The 24,809-nt window shown below is 41.9% G+C and overlaps 1 protein-coding gene and 1 long non-coding RNA gene across 5 annotated transcripts; one reads left to right on the top strand and one right to left on the bottom strand.

Annotated features, from left to right (window-relative positions):
* Window positions 1-1,618: 1,618 nt before the first annotated feature.
* Window positions 1,619-20,286, bottom strand: ERGIC2 (ERGIC and golgi 2). 3 transcript variants are annotated; one of them, XM_015851544.2, is made up of 14 exons: window positions 20,268-20,286; window positions 17,957-18,102; window positions 14,951-15,059; window positions 13,145-13,191; window positions 12,493-12,563; window positions 11,660-11,700; window positions 11,123-11,224; window positions 10,097-10,192; window positions 9,419-9,474; window positions 8,181-8,279; window positions 6,890-6,987; window positions 4,745-4,907; window positions 3,759-3,838; window positions 1,619-3,074 (listed from the first exon to the last, which is right to left on the bottom strand). In XM_015851544.2, exons 2-14 carry the CDS (start codon window positions 18,060-18,062, stop codon window positions 3,009-3,011), a joined length of 1,134 nt encoding a protein of 377 aa, XP_015707030.1. In that variant the 5' UTR covers window positions 18,063-18,102; window positions 20,268-20,286; the 3' UTR covers window positions 1,619-3,008. The 3 variants fall into 3 exon arrangements, with proteins under 3 accessions (XP_015707030.1, XP_015707023.1, XP_015707016.1); XM_015851537.2 differs by lacking the exon at window positions 20,268-20,286 and adding an exon at window positions 19,462-19,539; XM_015851530.2 differs by lacking the exon at window positions 20,268-20,286 and adding an exon at window positions 19,340-19,469.
* On the top strand, window positions 19,609-23,941 carry LOC107308015. 2 transcript variants are annotated; one of them, XR_004306102.1, is made up of 3 exons: window positions 19,609-19,969; window positions 20,117-20,314; window positions 22,546-23,941. It is a non-coding gene; the product is annotated as an uncharacterized LOC107308015 (long non-coding RNA). The 2 variants fall into 2 exon arrangements; XR_004306101.1 differs by having other exon boundaries at window positions 19,609-20,314.
* Window positions 23,942-24,809: the final 868 nt, after the last annotated feature.

The raw sequence follows: 24,809 nt of genomic DNA, 5'->3' as shown, positions 1-24,809 counted from the left end.
AGTGCAGCGCTACTGAGGATCACCAAAACAGAAATTTCCGTGAGGGTTTAAGGCAGGAGCAGAAACTGTCGTGGAAATACCAACAAGAGGCTGGAAATGTTGCTACGTGCTTCAGCTCTGACCCTGTGGAGCCTGGGCAGCCTCTGTGCCATCAGTCCCAACAGAGACATCTGGGGTGAGAGCTGATGCTCCCTTCCAGGTCCCTGCACAGAAAGGAAACCCAAGAGTTTTGGGTCCCAGTTTTGCACAGTAAGCAATGCTCACGCGGTCCCAAGGTCTGACTGCAGGCATCAGACAGCAACAGACTGTGCACAGCATCATTACTTGGAGCATCACCTGTTATCTACTGGGTGTGCACACGGACAATGGGAGAAGCCTCCACGGCTCTCAATGCACCTTGTCAGTGAGCTGACAACCACAGTTGGGTCTTGTCCATGTGCAGTGATCAGGATCCACAAGGAAGGGTCAGAAGGACAGCTGGGGGTAAGTTACTTCTCTACAGGGACTGTGTGGTGGAATTCAAATGCAAAGAGCTCCAAGGAAGAGGCAGGAGATTAAAACATAACCCTCTGGGGAGCTTAACAACCAGCAACAAATGAATTCTACGTCACTGCTTGGTGTAAAACAACTGCAGATTGCAATCTCAAAAATACAGAGCAAAGCAGAAAGCCAGCATCACCAATGCATCACTGTGACCACTGCAATTACATTCCTCCTGCTTTAAGGAGTGCTGGCGCTGTGTTACACAGGACACGGTGCCGTATCCTCACACAGAACTACACAGACAAGGCACAATCTGACTCCCTGACCTTGCCTCTGTCTGTACAGTTAATCACAGCTGAACACACACCCACCTGTGATAGTTCCTAAGCAACTGTGCTGCCTGCCTGGAGCTCAGCTCCACACAGCACCACAGACACATAAGTTTGGATCCCACATTCAGTCTGCAAAGCAGAGCCTCAGATCTGGAGGTCAACATTAAGTTTTCCTCCACTGTCACACAAGCTTTGTTCTAAACAGAATAATACAAATACTTCATACCGGGATTTAAGACACAAGAAGCCATTTGGCTCTTTTATATGACAATAGAAAGTAACATCAAAGTTCTGGTACCAAGAGCTGGTAAAAGCCAGCTCAGATGAAGTGCCCCCAACAGCACAGTTTGTTCCACACAGCTAAGAAACAGGTGCTGGGGCAGAGCCCAGAGCAGAACTGTCCCAGCAGAAGGAGGGAAGAAACATCAGAGGGAAATGCCAAAGAGAAATGGGAACCCAGAACTTACAGCTTCTCTCCATTCTCATTGAGGGCAGGAGTTTTTCATCAAGCTGCTGAGCTTTAACCAGTGTTAAAAACAAAGAAAACCCATAAATTCCCCAGAAGAGAAAAGCACCAAGGCTGGATGTTACCTCACAGACCTCCCTGAACTTCTGCCTTTCTCAACAGTCAAACTGAGCAAAGGCCCTTCCTTGTTTCCCACACTTTATGTGGTACTTCACACAGTTTCTCAGTTCAGGAAGCTCTTGGATCTGCAGAGAAAAATCAGCTCAATTATTTATGCCGTGTCCATCACCGAGACCCAAACTTCTGGTAAATCACGTTAACAAAAGTCAGCAAAACCTGACAGTGTCACAAAGACTTTTATTTTCCTTAGTTAGTCCCTGATAAGGCCAAGATCAGCATAATCTCACAATATGTTATTAGATCAGTTTTGCTGGGAAGGAATCACACTGGTGATGTTTTTTATCCTGGGGAAATAACTGTGTAACCACAGGTGTGTGCCCGTAGTTCAGCTGTAAGAGGATGGTCTTCAGTTTCTCACAGCACCGGCTGCATTAATAACACTCTCAACAGCATCTTAACAATATAAACCGATATTGCTCTTTTTGTTTATTTTACAAAAACCTTCACGAACAGTGAGGATGGACTCTGTGCACCCCTGCTCACCATCTGTTTGCAGCAAAATGATTCCGATTCCCTGAAGCCGCCTCCTGCATGGAGACGAACCCCACCGCTCCCTGTCTGCACTAGCAGACTTCCCAACCAGTTCCATGTTTCTGCGACGTGTAACTGAACCAAAATAAGGCGGTACCTGCCTCTTCTGCTCTCCATGCTCTGGATTTACATACCATGGCTCGCACGCTAGCAGCAAAGGTACAAGGAAAGTTGCATTAAAGCAACTTCTTTACTAAGAAAGGACCATATAAAGAGTTACCTGATCTTTTGTAAGGGAGTCAAAACTACGCTCACATGCCTCATTTAAAAGGCTTCTCATTCCAACTCAAAAACAGAGCCAGGCACACTGGAACCCATTCTCAGAGGCCTTGGCCACTTCCACAGCAAACAGCAGAAATGCTGGCTAAGCAGCTGGATGAAAACAGGGGAACTGCCCTGCTCTGCATCGTGCTTCTTCCTCTAAGGAATGTGAGACTACACAGGCAGAAGCTATGACCAACAGTATGGCTTGGGCTCCATCTTACTTCAGAGTTGTCTTTAGGATTTTCTAGATCCACTCCCTGCTTGTATCTTAACTCCCACCCTCAACCATTAAAAAAGAACAAGAAAACACAGACCCAGTTTGCAAACCTAGGAGAAAACTCCAGCTTTACTAGTGTCCCTCTCTGCTTGCTGCCCAGCCCTCCACGCATCCCAGTTGTTCTCTTTTCTCACTGGAGCCTGCCAGCCTCCCAGGCACAGAGCTGAGATCACTAAGCAGACCCTCCAGTGGCTGATGACAGTCAGAACCATCCAGCTTGACCACAAATACTGTACTGGCAGGAACACTCCTTCAGGCTTCAGAGGATGGCCCACCACACCGGTCTCACAACCTCCCATGACTCCATATGCACTTAAAAAGACAAAAAGTTACATAAATTGTTGTTTGTTTCTTGTAGAAGCTTCACTTCCCACTGCCCATCAGCACTGTCTCTGCATATTGCACAATGTTCTCGTTATTATAAAAAAATGTCTTCTGTATCAGGCAGGAAGAAAGAGAACTCTCTCAGGAGGCGCTAATGTGTACTGTTGTCCGTAGTTAGAGGTAAGTGGTTGCTTGTGTGGCCATCAGGAAGCGGGTCCTAGTCAAACAAAAACAGCTATTAATGACTTGTCCAGGAACATAATCCCCCCCTTGCCCCAAACACGCATTACTCTCAAGTAATTTCAGCATGACTTTCACCTGGCCTCCAAAAATCGTATCATCTTCACCATTCAAATCTATTCACCTTCCCTCCTCTCCTTCCACTCAGGTAACCTGGCCAAACTTCAACAAAACGGTCAAGAGAAAGACCGAAGTCATAAAGGCTACCTACAGACTAAGCTTGAAAAAATAAGAGTGAAGTAAAATCAAATATTTGCTAGAGGAATGTTACTATTCCTGTCCTGTGAAGGGAAATGTAAAGACTGCTCAGGTCTTTTCACACTGCCTGGCAGCAGCCCACAAACTCATCAGCAGCAACGCCACAGCCCTGCAGCATATACAATATAGCAAGAATGACAAAGCAATATAGCAGATAAATCTGTACGAGATTTGGTTTAATTAAATCAGCTCCTCAGCAAATACCCTGCTTGCTTATCAGTTCAGTTTTCCAATTTTAAAAGTTACAGAATCCTTCCCAAGATGTATGTCAATGGGAGGCCTATTGTGAGCACCTCATACTCCCCTTGGGCCAAGGCCCAAAGCTGTCCTACTTTGTAACAACTCCAAGCTCTTATCACCCATCCTCACGCTGTAACATTTACTATAAAGCCGTTTTTCTTACCGATGGAGGTCTGTAGGAGCCCAGTCTGAAACGGCAAAAAATAACTTCTGCTACGAATCTCCCAAAGCCATGTAAAATTCCTGTGATGACAAACACGATTTAAATGGTCACCATTAGTAATGCTGAAATATTTATGGAAATACTGCAACAAAATTCTACACAAAATTAAACATGACACACTGCAATAAAGCAGTATGGAATGCTGAGTAGGACAACAGGGGAAAGGAAACATCAAGGAGGGAAACAAAACTGTAACCTTCTGAAACGCATCAATAACAACAAGAGCAAGGCTATCCAAGCAAATGTCATTCCCTCTGCGCGGCTTTAAGGGTGGAAACACATCACAGAGTGAAATCTACTCTGAAAGACAGCTCTTAGCTTAAGGCCCCTTCAAATCAAAGTCAAGAGAACAAGTGACTTTTAAGCAAGACACCATATTATGCCTTCACTAACAAACTTAATAGTGTCCTTTTGACTTTATTATTATTATTATTACTCAAGGCCAGGCTGGATGTGGCTCTGGGTAGCCTGGAATGGTGGTTGGCGACCCTGCACATAGCGGGGGGTTGCAACTCGATGATCTTTGAGTTCCTTTTCAACCCAGGCCATTCTATGATTATTTCCTTTGAAGACCAAACCCTGCAGTACACTGACAAGTTACATGAGGAATATCTTCCCAATGATATTGGGATTCTATTCAGGTGGAAATGCTATCTCAGCTTTCAGCACTGATTTATCACTGGATGCCAGCTACAGAAAATACAAAGAGTATCAGAAGGAAACAGTGAGTACTCTCCAGACACAGCACACTGGGACACTAAAGATGAGTGCATGGTACTGCAAATTTCAGCGTTTAACCCTAAGTCTGCTGGAAGTTCAGGTCTCACCGTAATTTATCCATAATATAATCACAGTGATCTAAAACTGAACAAACAAAAACATCCCACAAACTAATAGGGTGTTAGAGGGAAAGCACTGATAGTTACCTGTAGTTGAAAAAATTCCCCCAATAATGCCACAGAGCCGTACTAAGAACTGCCAAAAAGGCATGTGTTCCTCTGTCACCGTCACCATAAGTGAACTGATATCGTATTTCATGAATATTCCTGACACTCCATGGCTGCCAGCTGCGTGGTTAATTACTCTTTCCTGTGAGATAAAAGAGAAAGACAAGTTAGCTGCATCTTATTAGTCGGAAGGAAAATAACAGAGGTGATGACAAAACTCCTTCATCAGAGAGCTGAGTCACTGTGCTGGTGAATTCCATTAAGAGCACTGGTGTAATACGGTGCCCCCAACCCCTGTGTTCTGCACTGCTTCCTTGGAGCTACGTTTACACGTCCCAGAGGATTTAATCACTGATTCTACAAAACCACTAGAGAAGGTCCCAAACTGGAAGGTAGCAACACAGAAATTCAGGAGCTTAATTTAAATGAGGCCAATGCTATTTGGTTTCTTTCCTTGCCCGCTGTGCACTTATATGCTAAAATCCATTACTTCCACATACACAAAAAGATTAAAAATCAGGTTCTTAAGACAAGTTTCTGGGATCTGAAAATCGTCTTATTATTCCTTCTTATTATTTGCCCATATTCTTACGTAGAAAAATCCCAAAGAGGAGAGCGTTTTCTATCTGTTGTTAGGGAAGTGCTGATAAACACACTGCTATTAAGTCTGGCTGGAAATAAACAAGAGCAGCAGAAAAGAATCTAATTGAGAGCAGACAAGCTCAGCCACGTCTAGGAAGACAGACAAGCAAAACTGAACAGAACAGCAATAGATCATAGCTCCTCTTCACCTAGATTTAACATAGTCTGCACTCAAAAAACATGCAAAAACAGTACAAAACCAAAGCAGACTGCCACAGACAAGTTGCCTTTTTGTACTCAGTTAATGTTGATTTAAGTTGTTCCGCTGCCTTTGCTACCAAAACCAAGTAACAGGATGACAAAATAACATCTTGATTATTGATACAAGTTCACAGACATTTTACAGCAATTAAAAACAGGGCACAAAATGATTTCTGTATTTCAATAGCATGATGACACTCAGTGTTAGTAGAGGGTTAACCAGGCATAACAACAAGGAAAAGACAGCTGAAGGCAGTCCAACTAATTCTTGCCATTGACTAAGGCTCAAATTTTGTTTGCTTGCTCCCCACCCTCTAATTGTTTCCCTAAGCCTTAATGGTCTTCTGAGGTCAAAAGGTGAAAAAAATATCAAGTTAAACAGAACACTCAATTCTACCATCAAAAAAATTTGTTTTCCCCAGAGCTTCTACTGCTGCAGATTTAATTGCTGCTTGCTAAAAGCTGCTGAAAATAACTAAGCTGGTATCAGATATCCTGGCTACCAGTGAAGCCTTGCTAGGATTAAATCTAACACATGGACACAGTACCTCAAAATTCAACAACAGCAGAGCTGATTGTGCCTATGGCTTTCCAATTGCATTCACCACTGGTGACTGAACCTTACTGCACTCTTGTTTTAGCCACAGCGAGCCAACTGCCTTTCTCTGGGTCTTCATATTCTTACACAACAAATACATTAATCTGCTCAATCAATAATTGCCAAGAGCCTTTCCCAGCTCATCTGCTAGGGGTGCTTGGTTTCCAAAGGCAAACACAACAAGGCTACCTACTGAGAAGGAGCAAGGTATGTAAAGCTGCTTCACCTCTATTCACAAGTTCTACTCCAGACAATATTGCACCATCCCTATAAAACAAAACTACCAACTAATTTCTGAACCTCTTTCTGAACCCAAGGTTTTGTTATTACCTTTCTCCTCACCTTCCATTTTTAATTAAGTTTTTCCAAAGAGGTTTGTATTTTTTTTTCTCTTGGCTTGAGAATAAAAAACCAAAACGGAGTTCAGTGCGGAAACGATGAGACACACAGCTGGCACATGTAAGGCCATTTTTCTTACTGACAGCAACCTTTTAAACTGGTGCCTTGTGATTTGCCCCTGGTACCACACTGCAATAACAGTGTTCTCTATGGATTCAGCATTAAACTAGCTCTTTGCAGAGGAGTTTTCAAAACAACAGCGAACAACTAAGCCTCAGTTCTCACATTTAAGGCCAACTGCTGCTAGATTTTCCCCCGCGTGGTTCTCCCTTATTAACACTTACCCTTTCTGTCACTGAAAATTGATGAGTTTCTGCTGAAATTTTGTATGTATGGAGTTTGGTTGGCACAACTGTGATAAAATACTGGAACATCTGGTTGTCTAAAAGAAAACAAATCTCAGTGTTGAATTAAGTACAGACTAAAAGACCATCTGAGACACAGTCGCAAAGAACTCACACTGTAATTATTAGAACAGTCAACCAACTAAGTTGTTTACACTAAGAACATCACTCAAGGTGTCCCAGCACTGCCAAGCCTACTTGAGCACCATCTGTGTGAACAAAGTTAGTTTCCATGGGAAAGACCTGTGGCAGATTTGTACTCAAGTTCATTTTGCCCACGTAATGAAAATACTCATTAAAAGTGGGCCCCTTGCATTTCCAGGGCAGCAGAATGAGCACGTTTCACAGTCACTTTTTATATGACACACACTGCAACAGGCATTATCTATCTTGACAGTGGTTCAAGTAGGTTTTAAGTACTTAGTTAAAACAAGAGCCCTCCTAAAGTGGCTACTGTTTCTTTCTCAATTACAGTCTTCTAGAGAATTCTCCTAAAGCAACCAGCAGACTTAAACATTTATGGCTTCTGTCTTCATTCAAATCCCTAAGAAAACAAACATTACAAAACTGAAGCAATCTACGTCAATTGCAGAAAATTGGCTGGAAGGATCCAGGAACAATGGATCAGACTGTGAGACAACACAGCTTTAGAAGGTTCTAGCAATCACCTGCATGTGGGAATGGAAGTCAGAGGATACAAAGTGCTTTACTCTGTAAAGCAGGTTCCTATATTCCTGTATTTATACATGGGAAAAGAGTGAGATACAAATCCTTCTTTTAGCTGCCTCACAAAATGTATCACAAAAGTGACAAATCAAATACAGGAATTTAAGACTCTGGATGTTGTTTGTTTTGCTGCTGGTAGGTTTGGGTTTTTTGTGTTTGTCCTTTACATCTTCAGAGGAGGGTTCTGTGACCTTCCTGACTAGTGCACAGCTGCAAAATTCTTTGCAGCTTGTTCAGGCAAACAGCAACTTCAACACAGCTCCTGGACAAAACTGTCAATGAGCTGCAGCAGAACAGCGAAGTCCATCAACACTGATACTGAAAAGAAACTGATCATTTAAAACACCAAGTCAGCAACTCAGCAGTGCCGCGTTCACTATCAAAGTTAATAAGGCACACTGGTTCTAAGTCATAACACATTATCATTTTTCACAAATGCTCTATGTAATTATTGAATCAATATAGAAAGCAAGAGGCTTCTTTAAAAATAAAACAACAAACTTACGATCTGATGCTATTTTTTCTGTTCCATCCAAGGGATTGATAATTCCTGGAATAAGCTCTCCAAATGACAGATGATCTATTCTGTGTGAGAAGTTATAAGCTGAAAAACAATAGAGAAGAATGAAACAACTTCTAAAAACTACGAGACTCTGGACCTTCCTCAGAGAAAAAGACTCGCCTATTTCTCACAGTACAAAACACTTTAATTAGAATATTTATCACACCAGAGTGCAGTACAGTGGATTTGTGCTGGTGACTGCAGTAATAAATCCATGCCCGTTATTTCACACATCTCAAATTCAAAATATTTATAAAGAAGCTTAATTTCTGTAGAAAATAAATGCCAACACAAGTTATATTTGTAATCAGCCTCAGAGCTGAAGAGTTAAAATGCAGTGATTGGAAATTGCCTGTTAGGCAAATGCTGAAATTCCACACTTCTGGTTGTTGTACATACTAGTACTGAAAAGACTAAGATTTCATAAATTAAACATACAGAGGAAGCATCAGGATACTATCAAGTGATTACACTGCTTGATTTTGTTAAGATATGTGAGTTTTACAGCACACACTTGTGTTCACAGTCAGACATTTGGAGGTTTAATTAATTAAACACCAAGTTCGTTTATCTCAGTAAGTCACCCTTGCCTCTCATTATGTACTACAGCAACAGACATTTACTGTGTAGATTCATAAACCAAAAGTGAAGCTTCTAGACACAAACATAAACATCCTTAACCACTTGAAAAGCAGATTTTACAATAAATTGGTATTTTGGACTGAAACAAAGGAATTTCACATGCTATCTGTGTTACAACATGCATCTGAGTCTTCTGTTATCATTACTACAGAATCAACCCAAAGCTAATTCTAATAACGTTAAATGAATGTGTGTAGGGGGGAGGCTAATTTACTACTGTGTAATAATACTCAAAGAGTATTCATGTTCTTCTGCAGCGCCACTGCCCAGCCAGCACATCACCCAGCAACCTACGTTACCATATGAGTCAGGGGGTCTCTGTGGGGATCTATGGGGCCTATGGGATCTCTATGGGGATCTATGGGGTCTCCTGGGCAACCTGATCTAGTAAAGGTGTATGTTTTGTGGCCCTGCCAGGCAGGGGGGTTGGAACCACATGATCCTTGAGGTCCCTTCCAACCCGGGTCATTCTGTGATTCTGTGATCTGTGATTCTGTGAAATGATGCTCATGTGTATGAAGATAATAGAAAGCACTTACACTCATGGCTTACAAGGGCTGCCAAGTGCGCGTGGCCTCGAGGGTGTGGTATAGCCCTAAAGAAAGTAAGATATGTTTTACAAAAACTTGTTTAATGAACCCATGCAGAAAGACACAGTTTTCCTAAACTGGGCTATGTAGATAAATTACCTCTCCCTGTTTCATTAACACCAGAGGAAAAACTTGCATTTATTTATATGTTAGGACTACAACCAATAACCAGGTAATCACCCTTACAATGAGGAATGAAGACCAGTTAAGAAAGCTCCTGAAGGAAAAAAAAAAAAGGCCCAAAGAAAAAGAGGAGCATGTTTAATAGAAATACAAATGTAGCAATGAGCAAAAGGAAGCAAGGGAATGCAAAGTTCAGGGCTGAGAACTTCAGACAGGAAGAGAGAAGTGATTACAGACCATATGAAAGAACAACAAAACAACTGGCTCTGGAAAGAGCTTAAGAACTTTGACATCTATGACACAGGAGGTTCAAGACCAGACAGAAGAGACTCTTGGACAACATCCACACAAAGACGTCAGCTGGAATTCCATGCAGACAAATAAAAACCACGGGTGTTAATTTCAAAGTTAAAAGCATGCAGACATACATACATGCACGTACTATATACAATGTAGAAGTCATTTCTTAAGATCTTTTATTTTCAGGAATTGAACAGAACATACTTGCCCACAGTTATGTGAAAATTCCCTGCCACTTTATTGACATACAGATGACCGTGAATTCTGCACGCATCTGGAGACTCTAATGAATTATCTTCCCTGTTTAAACAAAAACAACAAAAAGGTACTTGAGAATATTCACTGTCTAGTAAAAATAACATAGTGTACTTAGATTTCTTTTTTCCTGGAACAAAGGCCTATGCCATTATCACCTACCACTCCATCATATTCTTCTGGAATCACAAGTGGGATGGGTAGGAAGGAGGGAATTGAATACAGATCAACCTGCAGAAACCTGTAAGCTTATGTTTATAGTTGTATTCAGAGATCTGGTCTACAAAACTAACTTGGACAACTGAACAGAAAACACAGTGAGACCTTACAAATATCTTGTCACCCTGTGGGTTCCACCTGCCCCAACTTCCAACCAAGAATGTTTCTTGCTTGTTTTTGTTGCTACATTGTACAGAACAAAATGCATGTCACGTAACACTGTAGCAAAAATAGCTTTCCCCATTCATTTTTTATAAAGCTTTCTTCTTCCCATACTTGCTGAGATGCGCTCTGAGTTGTGGACATCTCCAAATCTGCTTCTCAGAGGGAGAGGAAAAAGCTTCTTAAACACACTTGATACATAAATAGCATCTCAAATACTGTGCTAGCAAGTGTTGTGGAGACAGAAGGACTTAATGAAACTGAAGATATCAACTAAATGGAAAATAAGATTTCTGAGCACTTCTCAGCCTTGCTTCAGAAAGACAAGATGCATTTAGCCTTCAATCAGGTTAAAATACGTAAAGTATTCATACACTTCATAGAGAGTTTTTGGTGTTTGCTTTGTTTTATTTAAGGTTTGTATTTTACAGAGAAAGAAATCTCAGCTTACATGCAGAAAGCAATATTTCCCTTAAAAAATGCCGCAGCCTTTAGATTCAGGCATACCAAACTTTCTGTGTGAGTGTAAGGAAAATAAAAGTCTATTAAATTGGGAGGGGAGTGGGAAGAGGGAGGAATAACCTTTTTTCTTACCGTGGTGGCAGTGCTGTAGAAGCACTTTTAAAAGCACTTTTGAATATCACATCTTGAAGAGAGTGTTCTTCCTGCAGCCTGCTCTGAATCAGCTGCAGCATCCTAAAGATTACACAAACATGAAAGTATGCAAGATTAAATCACAAAATAACTTCACAATTAACCATCAGCTTCAGATGGCAAATAATGCTCAGTTCTTCTCAAGACAGCAAGAAACTAGCTCCATACACAGAAAAATAATCTCATGGTACTACACACAGAAATAAACCAAACCCCAACTATGCTTCTACAGGTTTATTACAAGCACATAAAATGACAGCACTTCATTGAGAAATACTGTGCCCATTTCTGTCACAGCAGACATCCCAACTGATAACAGCAATGAAATCAATTCACTTCTTTTTACAGACTTATCCCTCCTGAACTACAAGCAGGAGCTGTGAGACCCAAAATACAGCTCTGTTACCCAACTCAGGTATATCCTGAGGTCACTTCTAGTACATATAATATAAACATGCATCTCAGTACTTCAGTTACCTTTGCCATTCCCTTTGTTGCGGGCTGAGATCAAATACTACCTGAAACAAAAAGAATCCAATAAAACACATTGGAAGCATTGAAGTCCCATCCCTGAAACCCAGAAAAGAATTGGGGGGATGGGAAGTTGTGGGAGACTAGAAGTAAGCCCACATGTGCAGAATACGCTTGGGTTATTAAGCTTGTAATAACTACAGCAAGAAGGTTTCTGATACATTTTCATTAAATGATAAATTACTTTCACACGGTATAATTACTTTGAAGCGTATTGTATTATGCAAGCAAAAGCACTTTAAGAGCACAGGCTTATGAATTTCCAGTGCCTTCAGATTGTAATACAGAAATTAAATGGACACATTTAATTTAAGCTTGTCAGCTCATACTATGAGGATATCATGGTGATTTTTCACATCTTTTTCAGCCACAGGACTCTTCTAGTTAAAAAGCAGCCACATGAACTCTCTTCTGATGTTTAGCAGTTTCCCTTCCACGTAAAGTACTTTCAGCACTTATCTCAAGAACTAATGAATACAAAAATAACTGGCTGTAGTTAAAAAGTTACTGGTTAAAAGGAACTGACCTGGGAGCCTGCTATGATCAAACCTACTGTATTCGCAGAGGATGAGTATGCAGAAATCACAGAGCACAGCCTGTTTCCCCAGCAGATCCCTGCAGTGAGCACTGCAGACTGCACTCAAGGATCACACAATACTTGGAGACATTCTGTGCAGCCCAACCGTGGCGAAAAAATCCAAGCCAGCAAACCCTGCAGTGCTTCACATTGAGTAAAGAACAATTTCGTTTCTAAGTAAAAAGGCTTTGACTAAACTTACTGGTTCATAGATGAGGCCATCGGCAGAGGCAACCATTGTTTCTGCTAAATCCAGAACATCGGCCCCCACATCTGTTTGAAATAGGGAGACAAATATTGAGGCACACAAGTGATCAGAAACATAAAAAGAGAATTAGAGGTGTTCAAGTTGAGATGAATTTTCACACCACAGTGGTAACTTTTGGCATAAGTTACAGGGGAGAAATTGGGAGAAAAGCAAACAAACAGCAACAACAAAAACCAACAACCCATCACTGTATATTTCTTGCTAAGAAAGTGCAAACAAAACAAGAAACAAAGCTGTCAAGATGTGCCCAGAGCCCCATGCAGCCTGGCCTTGAATGCCTCCAGGGATGGAGCACCCGCAGCCTCCTTGGGCAACCTGTTCCAGTGTGTCACCACCCTCTGTGTGAAAAACTTCCTCCTAATCTCTAACCTAAACCTCCCCTGTCTCAGTTTAAAACCATTCCCCCTTGTCCTAAGATGCTTTTTATCTTATACCAATTCTTCCAATGAGTCATATCAGTATACTACATGTCACCAAGATCAAAAGTAGTCACTTAAATACTTTGAACAACATTCAGTCATACTGAGAACAAATGCATACAGCAAGGAGTCCTTAAAGTGCTGAGTTTTCACCACTGGATACTTACATTGACACCTCATGGCAACTGTAATGTCAATATTGATTCTAAGTTTACTGTAAAGAAAGAAAAGGCAAAAAGGAAATCGACAGTGAATAAAAATATCAAGAGAAATATTAATTGAAGATTACTCGCAAAAATAGTCAGCTGACAAAACTCACACCAATAAACACAAGCTGTCTGAAATATGAATGAACCAAGACAGTTTCAATTACTAAAGCACTGATGACCACTCATCATTTAAAATACAAAAGTATCAGACCTCTCTGTTGAACTTCAGACCTTTCTGTTAGGAGCTTCAATACCATGACTACCAGATTTTCCTGAAATAGCAGTCTAAGAGGCTGCCAGACCTTTAAGAAGAATATACCACTTTCAGTATCTGACACATTTTTTCATACAAAACCAGTGCAATGAGTTACACAATTTAGCAGATCCAATAACGTAGGAGCTACAAATCCAACACTGAGCAAATACTTGAGCACCTTCCTGCTGTTTTGCCCTTAAATCAGGCCTCTGTTTTTCCCCAGTATGCTGAGGATCAGGCTGAAGAATTGATATAGTCAGTTCCTAGAAAACACTGTCATCTAAAAAGGAATGCTGGTTTTGCTAGCACTACCTCAGGGTAAAAAAGCTCTTTTCCCATGTTTTAACAGCAAAATGCCTTGCACACTAATGTCTTTATCTTGAACTTTGCTAGAATGAATGGAGAAGGGCAGAATAACAAAACATGCCACCAAGAGGCACCAAGTTTGATTCTGTGGCATCAACCAGTAACGAGGGCATTCTCTGTTAGTTTTCACAGCGGCTTCAAAGAAGTTTTAATTTGTGTTGAATAAGTGCCCTCATTACTGTCATGCTCTGTCAACCCCAGGGATCTCCTTCCAGGAAGGTTGGTAGATAGGAGAAAAAGCAATTACAGAGATACAAGTTTACAGTGGTTTAAACTGTCACAGGTCTGCAGGCTCAGTGATTAGCCCGGTCTAACTGGGCAGCCTGCAGCAGGAGTCCTGTGACAGCCTCTTAAGCACCAGACTCTACTTGCTTTCTATCACAGTTTCAGTGGGGAAAGAACCTCTTTTAGAAGCCCCTCACATCTGTTCAAACGAAAACGAAACTTGAAATTTTAATGCCTCTCCTTTACGTTTCTCACATTCGTTATTTTTTTCCTTACAGAACCCTTTCATACTTCTGAAGTACAAGACATCAAATTAATAGACGTATATTTAGCTTGTTACCACAGCAACTAAGTCAAACAGCTTTTAAAGTTATTCCAATTCTAGACCTGTGATATTTAGAGGTGCTCAGTATATGAAATCTCCTTTAACTTCACACATGATCAAGGCTGTGTGGCATCACCTAAGGAGCAAAGGCATGAACCTGATGGCAAATGAATATTCAGTGATCTTGGGGACCGTACCAGGAGCCAAGATCAGAAATCAGTTTGACTTCTTGATAACCCTTAAGCTTCACCTCCAATGGAATGAAATATAATGACAATTAATATACTAACTGTAAATTAGCATCACGCAAACTTGGAGGGTTGGCATAGCTCAAGAAGAGTCTCATAGGTCTACAGCACCAATACACCTACATCATTTTGATTCCCTCAAAAATTGTGACTGCAGTAGTCACAATTTTTCTTCTCCATATATTCATATATGCTTTTGTTGGTTGATCTGTTGAGTCCCCTGAGTATCTTACTTACATTTCAACCACAAATGGCTTTCAAATCACAAGCATATCTCACATCTATTCTTCCCTGAAAGGCAAACAACTATAATTTGAAAAGAAATTATAAGGAATAAAAATTACCTTGTAAAATCCTTGTCTACTTCATATTCGTATTTCATCCACGTGTCCCGATACACCGTAAATTCCATTATAGTTAGGAAAGCTATCGTTGTAAATGCTATTAGAGAAACTGAAAGACAATGAAAAAAAAAAAAAATAAGATTGTGAGAAATATTCAGGAACAAACAGGATAAAATTCTAACATTCCACAATCCAAGTATTACCAGGACAATCCTAATATCTTTGATTTATAAATCTATAAGCTGCCCTTAGAAAAGAGGGGAAAAAAGGGTTTTCATACCTACAGTACTTCCTTCTGCATAGGAGAGAAAGTCCAATCTTTGCATCAAGAAAGATGAATAGGGAAGGTTCTGAAATCCCTGGAGGATTCACTAACAGGTTAAATATTCATGAGCATATAAACTAAAACGCGCTGTCAGAGTCAGTCTGGGCAAACAATCCGAACTTCAAGCATGAAGGAAGGAGAAGGTGAGCGTCCAACTCCCTTCAAACTACCACTTGTCTACAGCTTATGTAACTTTTATACCCAGGAAGCTGGCAGAAAACAATGTGTTGAAACAATACACATTGTATACACTGTCCAATGAACAGAAGGTGCCCTAATACTGGACAGTGGCAGTCAGGACTGCCAGCCCCATTACTTTGAACAATTCCGACTCTGCATACAAGCAACTTATTCTACCAACAGCAAAGTAAGTGCAGAACTGATATGTTCATTTTATGAAACAAAACTAGAGTGTACATTTAATAGCATATGTGCCCCACTTATCTCCACTTATCACACTAGTGGCAGTGCAACGCAAAAGGAACATATCTCTACTGCAGTTAGAAACATGGCATGTGTACAGAAGCACTTGCTATGCACCTTTCTATTAAATTAAGGCTTCTGTTAAGTTGGGAAGCCCTCAGTTTGGTGGTACAGTAGTGATTTGTGCGGCTCCTTCATAGGGTGGGTTTTCCATCTACATTCTGTAGAGTATTTCTGCAGATTCTCCAGGCAACTGAAGGAAAACAGGACTGCTTTCCATAAGCTTCAGTTTACTATACTGTGGCCTATGGCCCAGAGATGAGAGCAGGGAAATAAAATCACAGTGCTATAGAATCAGAAAAGAAATCATTTATCATTTCCAGCTCACAAACATTTCAAGATGTCTTCACAAGAAGATGATCATATATACAAAAACCTTCACATCAGAACACACTATAAAGGCTGGAGCCACAACAGCTGCTTTTTGTGCAATTCTGAGCAGAGGAATTGACAGAATTGAGCAGAAGAAGGAAATCCTTGAGAATAGATAGATCCACTTTTCTGAAGGCTCTTTCCCCCCCAGAGCTTGAGTCATCAACCCGAGAGATCTGTCCTCCTTCTGTAATGGGTTTCAAGATACTCAAAGGCTGTGAAGAGAGTCCTGCTACATTCTGTATCCTCATCTTACCACAGTGTGAGCCTGGTTTTCACGTCTGAATGAAACAGAGCCACTATTTGCTATGCTACCATAAAATCTGGGTGAGATGATCACACGCTGTCTTTGATAAGGCTGCTGGAATAAACCATATGAAGAATGCTGAAGTAACTTCTGGTGCTGAAAAACCTTTAAGTGAAGTTCTTGCATAGCACAGGGCTGCACCAGAAAAGAGGAATTTTTAACTTTGTCTGTTGTAATTTGCAGAAGAAAAACCAAGAAACAACAACAACAACACTTGCTTCCATCAGGAAACGGGCTTCTTAAATGAACAAGGAGTTCTTTCGTGAACTCTTGGAGGTTATTTTACATAACATAATGCTTCAATTATTAACAGTGCAACTCAGGAACCAGCAAGGTAAAACAGATCTTTGTGATATTTATCTCTGCAGCACAAATCACGTAACCACTTTAAAGGCTTATCTGTAGATTGCAATTGCTTCTTGTACTCTTTGTCCAGCTGAGCTTCAGACATTATTACACACAAGAAGATTTTTGCTTTCTATTTCAAACTGCGAGCAGTCAGTCGCCTTCCTATAGTCCAACAGGTGAAGTCATTTCTTTACCAGGACCACAAACCCAATGAATGGCAACATTTCCTGGTCAGATAAACTTAGAAAGGATAGTTCTTACAGCTACAGTTCTCAGAGAGAAGCTCGAGTGATAGTACAAGCACAAGCACTAGAATAAAGTGTTTCATTCTTCAAAGGGCTTCCCTTACTTTTAACATCAACTGTATCTCCAAGAGGAGAAGCAGTAGAAAGCTGTCTTTGCCCTGATGCTCAACTCTGCTGGTTCTTAAGACATCCCTGGATAATTCTTCCTATTTATGAAATCACAGCACGGAATCCAACTTGTATTTCATTCCATACTGACACAGTATGACACCCTGAAACTCATATATATATATATACATACATACATATATATATATATATGTTATATTATATAACTTATATATTAAAGGAAACAGTTTAGAGAGAATCTGTAAATTAAGAAGTTTTACTACATCCTTGACACAGCGTGTTTCCAGTCGTAATTTCAAACAGCTTACAATGAACACTTACATTCCATTCTCTCATCTGTTTAACACAAAAAAGTCCTGCAGAAGATGAGCAAAGACCACATCTATCAGGAGAATATAGTACGCATTTACATGAAGTAGATTAAGAGATTAAGACACCAGTTTTGGCCAGTTTTGAATGAACACAGGTGTCTGCTTTCCTTCTAGTGAAGCTAGAAGCTTCAATAGAAGCCTAAGAGCGTATCAGACTGAGCTGACAGGCAGCCTCCATCACATCACAGAACCACAGAATCACAGAATGACCCGGGTTGGAAGGGACCTCAAGGATCATGTAGTTCCAACCCCCCTGCCTGGCAGGGCCACCAAACATACACATTTACTAGATCAGGTTGCCCAGGGCCCCGTCCAACCTGGTCTTGAACACCTCCAAGGACGGGGCATCCACAACCTCCCTGGGCAGCCTGTTCCAGGGCCTGACCACTCTCCTAGTGAAGAAATGAGCATGTCAGTAAGGCCCACCTGTTCCCCCGCTTGCTGAGGTCTCCACATAGCTTTCAGGAACCTTTGGGAAGGCATCCAACTCTTTCATTAAATTCAAGGTCTTCTTCCGATTCAGTCGCCTCATCTTCAGCACACTCCTCCTCTTCCTCCTTCATATAATCCCTCTGATTCGAGAATAAGTTGTCATTAGAAGACACAAACAACACTGCTCATTAATACAGCTGACATTAATAAGGCAATTAAAACCTAAGAAACACATGAGACAACTGGATATTCACTTTTGCTTCAAGATAACCAATGAAACCGGCACATACATCACTGGAAACCTTCCAGCCACATCTACAACATTCAATTACTGATTCATTTCTTTCCCAATGAAGCCTTTATTCATATATGTGCATCCTTTTTGTCCAAGCAGCAAGCTCCACTCTGCTTGGAGCCAATGAAACGTAAAGCAGCACGATGCTGAGAGCAGCCTGCCCAGGAAACAGTCTTAAACCATTTCCCAACTGTGCAAACAGCCTGAAAGCCCCGTCCTGCCAACACACGATGTGTTTGAATAAGCTGGCACCGCTGCTTTCCTCCTAAAGAAACGCTGCCCTTTGCCCAGGATTCTGAAGCTAAGAAAACCATCGTGGAGAACACATCATCATGTCCTATTCGAGGCAGCCAAGCGAACCTATGAGGGAGACATTCCTCATCTCTGTGTTGTGGAAAAACGTGTTACTTCCTCCCATTCACGGAGCCAATGACTTGCGGAATCAAACTCTATAATCCAGAGATGGGTTATAAAGCAGGTATGTTTATTCCAGCGCCGGGTGCAAGGGGGATAGCTCCACCAAACTTGCACCCCGACTTGTAAAATCGTGATACAGATATAGGTACATCTAATACATAGTCAATGATTTCCCGTAATTCTGATACATATTCAATAATTCTTTATCATGCAGACCCCCTCTTGTTATCGCCCATCTTATCAGGGAGATGCAACTCCTGATATTTAAAACTTCTAATCCCCTCCTCGCCAGGTGTCTCAGGGAGATCTCACTCCTTATCTGCATCCTTCCTGCTCTCCCAGACCCACTGTCTCCATTCCTTGTTATTCTAACTAACTAGACCATTCCTTTTCCCACCTACAAACTACATTTAACTATCCCCCTTTAGCCCCCCTTTGTTCTAAATTCCAGCAGAGCCTCTGCTTCTTGCTTCACTGTTCACCAAGCCCCAGCGAGGCCTGCTGACATCTCTACAGGGCTGTTCCCTACTCTCGTCCCTCCCTGTTACTTCGCTATTGAGAAATACCGAAGGAACAGGCTTTCCGTCCCGCCCCACACAGGCCCCAACCCCGCCACCAAAGCCCCTCGCGCCCCTCCAGCCGCCTTCCTTCCCACCCTGCGCTACCTCAGGCGTCTCTCGGCGCTGCCCGGCGCTGCGGGCGAAGCCGCGAGGAGGAGGGAGGATGAGGATGAGGAGGCTGAGGAGGAAGGAGCCGCGAGGCGCTGCCCGCCGCCCGCCGCGCTCACCATGGCCCCGCTCCGCTCGGCCGCCGGCGGGAGGCGCCCGCCCCGCGCGCATGCTCAGCGCCCTCACGGGCATGCGCACAGCGGGGCCGCGCTCGGCGCTCTGTGGGGGCCCTTTGTAACCCAACGTATCCTGTGATCTCCCTCAGTATCGACGTTGCTCAGAGCGCTGTTTGTGATGTTTTTAACCTGTGGTTTAATCTGTGATTCTGTAACCTCCCCTGGTGCAACTTAAGGCAGCGCTTTCAGCTCTCATACTGACTCTAATTCAGCAGGATTTGGCTTACTAAGCTCCACTTTCCCCTCGAAATGCCCTCAACACTTAGGGCTGGAAAGAGCATCGCGTGGCCCTGGTTATTAGCTGTGCCTTAGAGATGCACAGATGTTCCCAGCCAGCTCTGAATAAAGCAATCCAATCTGCTGCTGGGGTTGGCATTAGTGCCCGCACCACACTGCAAAGCAGCACAGGTAAAACAGCTGCTCACAGCTTTGCATCACCACAGTCATATTTGTATCCACAAATGTTCCTATGGGGTTTTATGGGGGGAAAAGCAGTAAGTAATTTGTCAGAATTTAAGGTAAAATAAAGATATGTTTGTCAGAATTTAAAGTATAGCATCGTGCCAATGCTGTCTAATGCACTTAACACAAGAAGCAGGACGGACAAGCTAACAAACAAGCATGGAATCATGGCATCCCTGGGGTGCCACGCTCTGAATGAAGCACATTCAATACCAAAGGCAGGAGCAGAGAAGACGGCAGGACAACACGAGAGAGGAACGAGCCGGAGCTGAGAGCAGCCGCTTTACCGCAACGTGGCGACCCCGAGGTGGCATTGGAGGAGGAGGAAACGCAGGTGAAAGAGGGAGAATATGGAGATAAGGGAGGGGGAGTGGCTGGAAGGGGCGGGTGGGGAACAAAGGAGGCCGGGTACTGTGTAAGAATGGGTGGGGAAATAGTGCTAAGGCTGTAATGGTACGAAGGCCAGCAATAGGGAACCGCTCTAAGGCCGACAATGAGCGGGTCCTACTGATCCCACAGAAGGTAGGGTGAGGACTGTGAAAGCTGCGGCTAAAGATGTTACAGTGTGATGTTGTTCTTCCCTTTTCCCAAGGATTTAAATTGCTTGGTGTAGACAGATAACTAACGTGGAGCTGTGTCTTTCATTCAGCAGAGATTTGCTATACGCTGTTGATAGATTGGAGAGAGGAAGGGAACGTAAGTCACTGAGCTGAATTCCTGCCTGGATTACAAATGTCAGGTTGTGAGATGATGATCATCTGGTTGGTAATAAATCCTGATCTATCACCACTCGGCTGTTTTTAGTAATTAGATCGTGGTCACAAAACAGAAATATTTTGATAATTGGTAAAGTTACATAAAGATATTCATACTTTGGCATCAAGGCTTCTTGAAGTATCTAAAGACTCAGCACAGGGCCTGCAACTAAAAGGAGGCAGAGACACACCACAGTAAATTTCAGTAATAAAGAACTTTAACTGCACATTTTTGTTGTTGTTTCTTCATTTTCTTTAACAATTCTAATATGGTTGATGAGGTATGAACCTAGCAAAAATAACTTTTAATTAAATTGCATCTACTCTAAGTGCTGTCTGGCAATCAGCAAAACTGTGGTTGTAGTTAATTTGTAGAGCGCTTCTGTGAGGCGGTCTGAAGGGGTCAGGGTACCCTTATGAGAGCACTGCAACGTGCCCAGGGTGTCTAAAGAGCCCAGCTTTGAAAAGACACGGCATTCTGCCCAGACCCATGCAGGCAGTGAGTGGGGAGCCCATAGCCATGCTTGTGGGGAGCCCTGCGTTCTTTCTGCCTCCATTCCTGGATGACAATACATCTTTTCCTGCTGAGATGACTGGATCAGTCTGTTTTCTCTCCTACCTTCTCAATATACAATTTCAAGTTAATTTTGACTTCCCCACACCTCTGGGCCTTTTCTACCCAGTCTTCTGTTGCAGGCTGCTTGTCTTTCATGATGAGTAGACTGAAGTGCCATCAGTCTTAACCACCCACTCCTTTGACTCCGCAGCAGGGGGCTTGTGGCAGCATTCATAGACAGCCCTGTGAGGAAGGACTGGCATCGTGGAAGGAAGGCAGTTGCTGTTGAAATGTGCTCCTCGCAGATGGTCAGCAAGGGAGGGTTTGCTTCTGCCTTCTGCTAGAAAGGAGCTGACTCAATGACGGTGTTTGAAAGCAAGAGGTCCTTCCTAGTCTGCAGATTCGCTGCTGATATTTGCTGAATTTGGCTGGGTTTCTGACTGCCTGGCAGTGACAACGCTTCACTTCTATGTGATAAGGAGAGAACAGGAAGGTGAAGGAAGATGTTTATTTTTCTCCTTTCTCCATCTGCTATAATTAAGCCTTCAAGAGAAGGATAAAGCAGAGGTTATGTATTATAAATCGTGGACAAATCATAGAACTACACGCACCTGTTCCCAGTTTTTGGGCATGCTGTGATATTGCTGTGCTACTCTTACATCACTTATATCACTGGAGACCATGACAAAATCTAATCATTCTTTTCATTTATCTTGTGCGTGATTTATGTGTGATACTTCCTGCATTTATGCAGATTCCAGATGTTACAGGACAGACACAGGTACAACTGAACACCTGAGAGTCAACCAGCCATCATTCTATCATACTTTTAGGTAATTAGCATGTGTGTTGATAGATTTAAATACTCCCCGGAAGCCTTTGTATTAAGTTTAACTTGGAACTGAGGAATGGAAAATCTCCAAAATGTCAGTTTATTTGTATGTATTGCTAAGGAAAAAGAAGGTAGGTGTAGCAATCGAGGCTATTGTGAGGGCATGGTTGTAGCACATTGCCAGGTACTGTACTTGTCCCAGGTGCTGGTGAGCTTGGGTAGAAAACATCAGATTTTCAATTATTTTACCAGGCAGACCATCCTACTACTTTCATTTTCATTTTCCTTCCTTCTCATTTTTGCTAAGCAAAATGAACATTTTATTCTGGGACAGTCTGAACCCAAGTATTTCATGTTTCAGTTCTTGTAAAAAAAAAATAATAATAAGGACAGGCTATGAGGGCTGCCTTTTTTCATTTCAGAAGCCCTTACTTCAGATGCTCCCAGGACTGTGGAAGAGCCAGCTTCCCTTGTTGCTTGTGGCTGCATGGTTGGTGCCAGCACGTCCAAGGATGATCTCCAGCCTCCAGCTCACGATGGTTCTGCACTGGGTGATCTTGCTGCTGCTGTTGTCCTCTAGTGGACACATTTTTCTCTCAGTTATTTTCTCTCCTCAAGTTCATGTTATCATCTTTCCCACCTTTTAGGTTCTCCTCCCAGTACTGCACATCTCCTGGGTTATTTTTGTTGGAGGCTCAGGGAGCTGACTGTTTTCCCTCTACTTCTTCTCCTGACTGTGCTCCACTAGGTTCTGAATTTAATTCCCTCAGCCCCCTCCCACACGCCTTCACTAGCAAGCAGATGACAGTATGGTAAATTTCTGTTATTTTCTAAGCCTCTAGGTCACAGATATTCCTCTGGGGAATAAGATCAGGGTCGTTTCTAAACATCACAGTCATTTAACCTTTGCAGAAGAGTTTGTTTTACCAAAATAATGAAAATAATTTAGGCTGACAGGTACAGAAGATCTAATAATAGGTATGTAAAACAGAATATTGCAACAATTATAAATACAAATAAAAAATATCCATTTTCCCATTGGATTTAGGCGGAATCATTATTTCTGGTTAATAGGCCAAGTACATTTGTTTATTGATGGTCCAGTTTTGAATAAACTAATAGCAATCAAGGTTTGTGCCACACTTAGCATCCTGCCAGTCCTGCTGACAGCTTAGAAATGTCAAGACCTCAGGAGATATCATGAAACATTATATATTGGATATATATGTATCTTGAACAGCATTTTAAAAATTACAGTGATACTTTAAAGCGATACAGTTTATCACCCTCTCTGTCTTTTTTCTCTTCAGTGTTGATTACTGCCATCAGCAGCACTGTGCCCGCCAGGGAGATAACATTCAAGTTGAAACTGGATTTCTTGTTTATAGTGGAGGAAAAAAAACCAACTTCAAATACCAGACTTGCACGCAGAAAGTGCAGGGCACCACGGGTGCTGTGCCTGTTGGAAAGTGGAGAAGCATCTCATGACTTACAAGTATGCTTTACATCCTTTTGAAATGTGGAAAAGCTCATCTAGATGATGATTAAAGAAAATTTTAACTGTAGGAATTTGCTCCAGGATGCAAAGCTTTCCTCATAGTGGGGAAGAGCATAAATCGCTGAGTTTTGCCTCTTGGTAAATTGTTTGATCATTTGCTGTGCCATATGCTTGGTCATAACAATGTTATTTCTGCCCATGCCTTGGGCTCTTTCACAAAGATCACTTCTTTCTTTTTCAGAGCAAACAAACATTCATGCTCATCCGCTGTCCTTAGTGCTCTCTTGATCAAATATGTCAAATAAAATATCTTTTTCTGAGCTTATGCTTTATTCTGCTTTTATTATCCAATGCTACATTCTGTCAGTATGTGGAATAAAAAAAAAAATACATGCTCCTTGCCTGAGAGAAATGATGCTTTAAACGAAAGGAATGCTGAAAGAAAACAGAGCAGAAATAAATGGGGAAAGATAGAAATGTAGCAAGATGGTTTTGTTTTTCAGACCATTTCATCTGTGATTCTGGCTTAGTTCTTTATGGGTGGGATTCATCTCAGTGCAATCAGTTTAAAACACAGGAATGCAGCCTGTGCTATAGAATGGGGCTGCACTTACCTAGGGGAAAGCAGTAGATACCTCCAGAGGGTGATATATCCCTTTAGGTAAGTATCTTTAAGATGTGGTAGGGTGGACCCTGCAGGAGTCCCTGTCTTTTTCCCCTGACTCCAGGAAGCCCAGGTACTTTGTTTAGATGAAGTACTTATTTTTCTGTTGGCAAGAAAAATCCCAAGTTCAAATTATTTCATATCATAACTTTAAAGAGAAGCATAATTATTTGTATACTTTTTCAGACGGTTTTGTCATTTTCATTAAAAGGAAAAAAAAAATCATCCTATACCCATAGAGGTGTTTATTATATTAGTGGGAGAGTGGTGCACACCTACATGGGCTGGTGCCACGTTCTGAAGCGTGACTGGGGCACCAGGGCTGCAGCCTCTGCCCATTCCATTTTTTCACTGCTTGTTGGTGTCTGTGAACTGAAAATATGCCCAAGTGCTTGCAGTTCCTTTCCTTTGTGTTAAGGATATTCCTAAGACCTAAGAAATTACAACTGTAAGACCTGTGATGACTTGAAAAATCACGCACCAGTGCTATCTACCCTCCAGCCACCATGGGACGAGTGAGCGTT

The sequence above is a fragment of the Coturnix japonica genome, chromosome 1 (assembly GCF_001577835.2).
Source record: "Coturnix japonica isolate 7356 chromosome 1, Coturnix japonica 2.1, whole genome shotgun sequence".
NCBI classification, from domain to species: Eukaryota; Metazoa; Chordata; class Aves; order Galliformes; family Phasianidae; genus Coturnix; species Coturnix japonica.
This window is presented reverse-complemented; position numbering and strand designations above follow the sequence as displayed.

Bases quoted from the DNA above. Each gene is read 5' to 3' on its own strand.
- ERGIC2 (XM_015851544.2), bottom strand. From the start codon at position 18,062: ATGAGGCGACTGAATCGGAAGAAGACCTTGAATTTAATGAAAGAGTTG. The intron at 8,280-9,418 runs GTAAGTGCTTTC...ATTGTTTTTCAG, and splicing joins AGCCCTTGTAAGCCATGAGT to CTTATAACTTCTCACACAGA. The intron at 4,908-6,889 runs GTAAGTGTTAAT...TTTATCTCACAG, and splicing joins AATTTTCAGTGACAGAAAGG to GAAAGAGTAATTAACCACGC.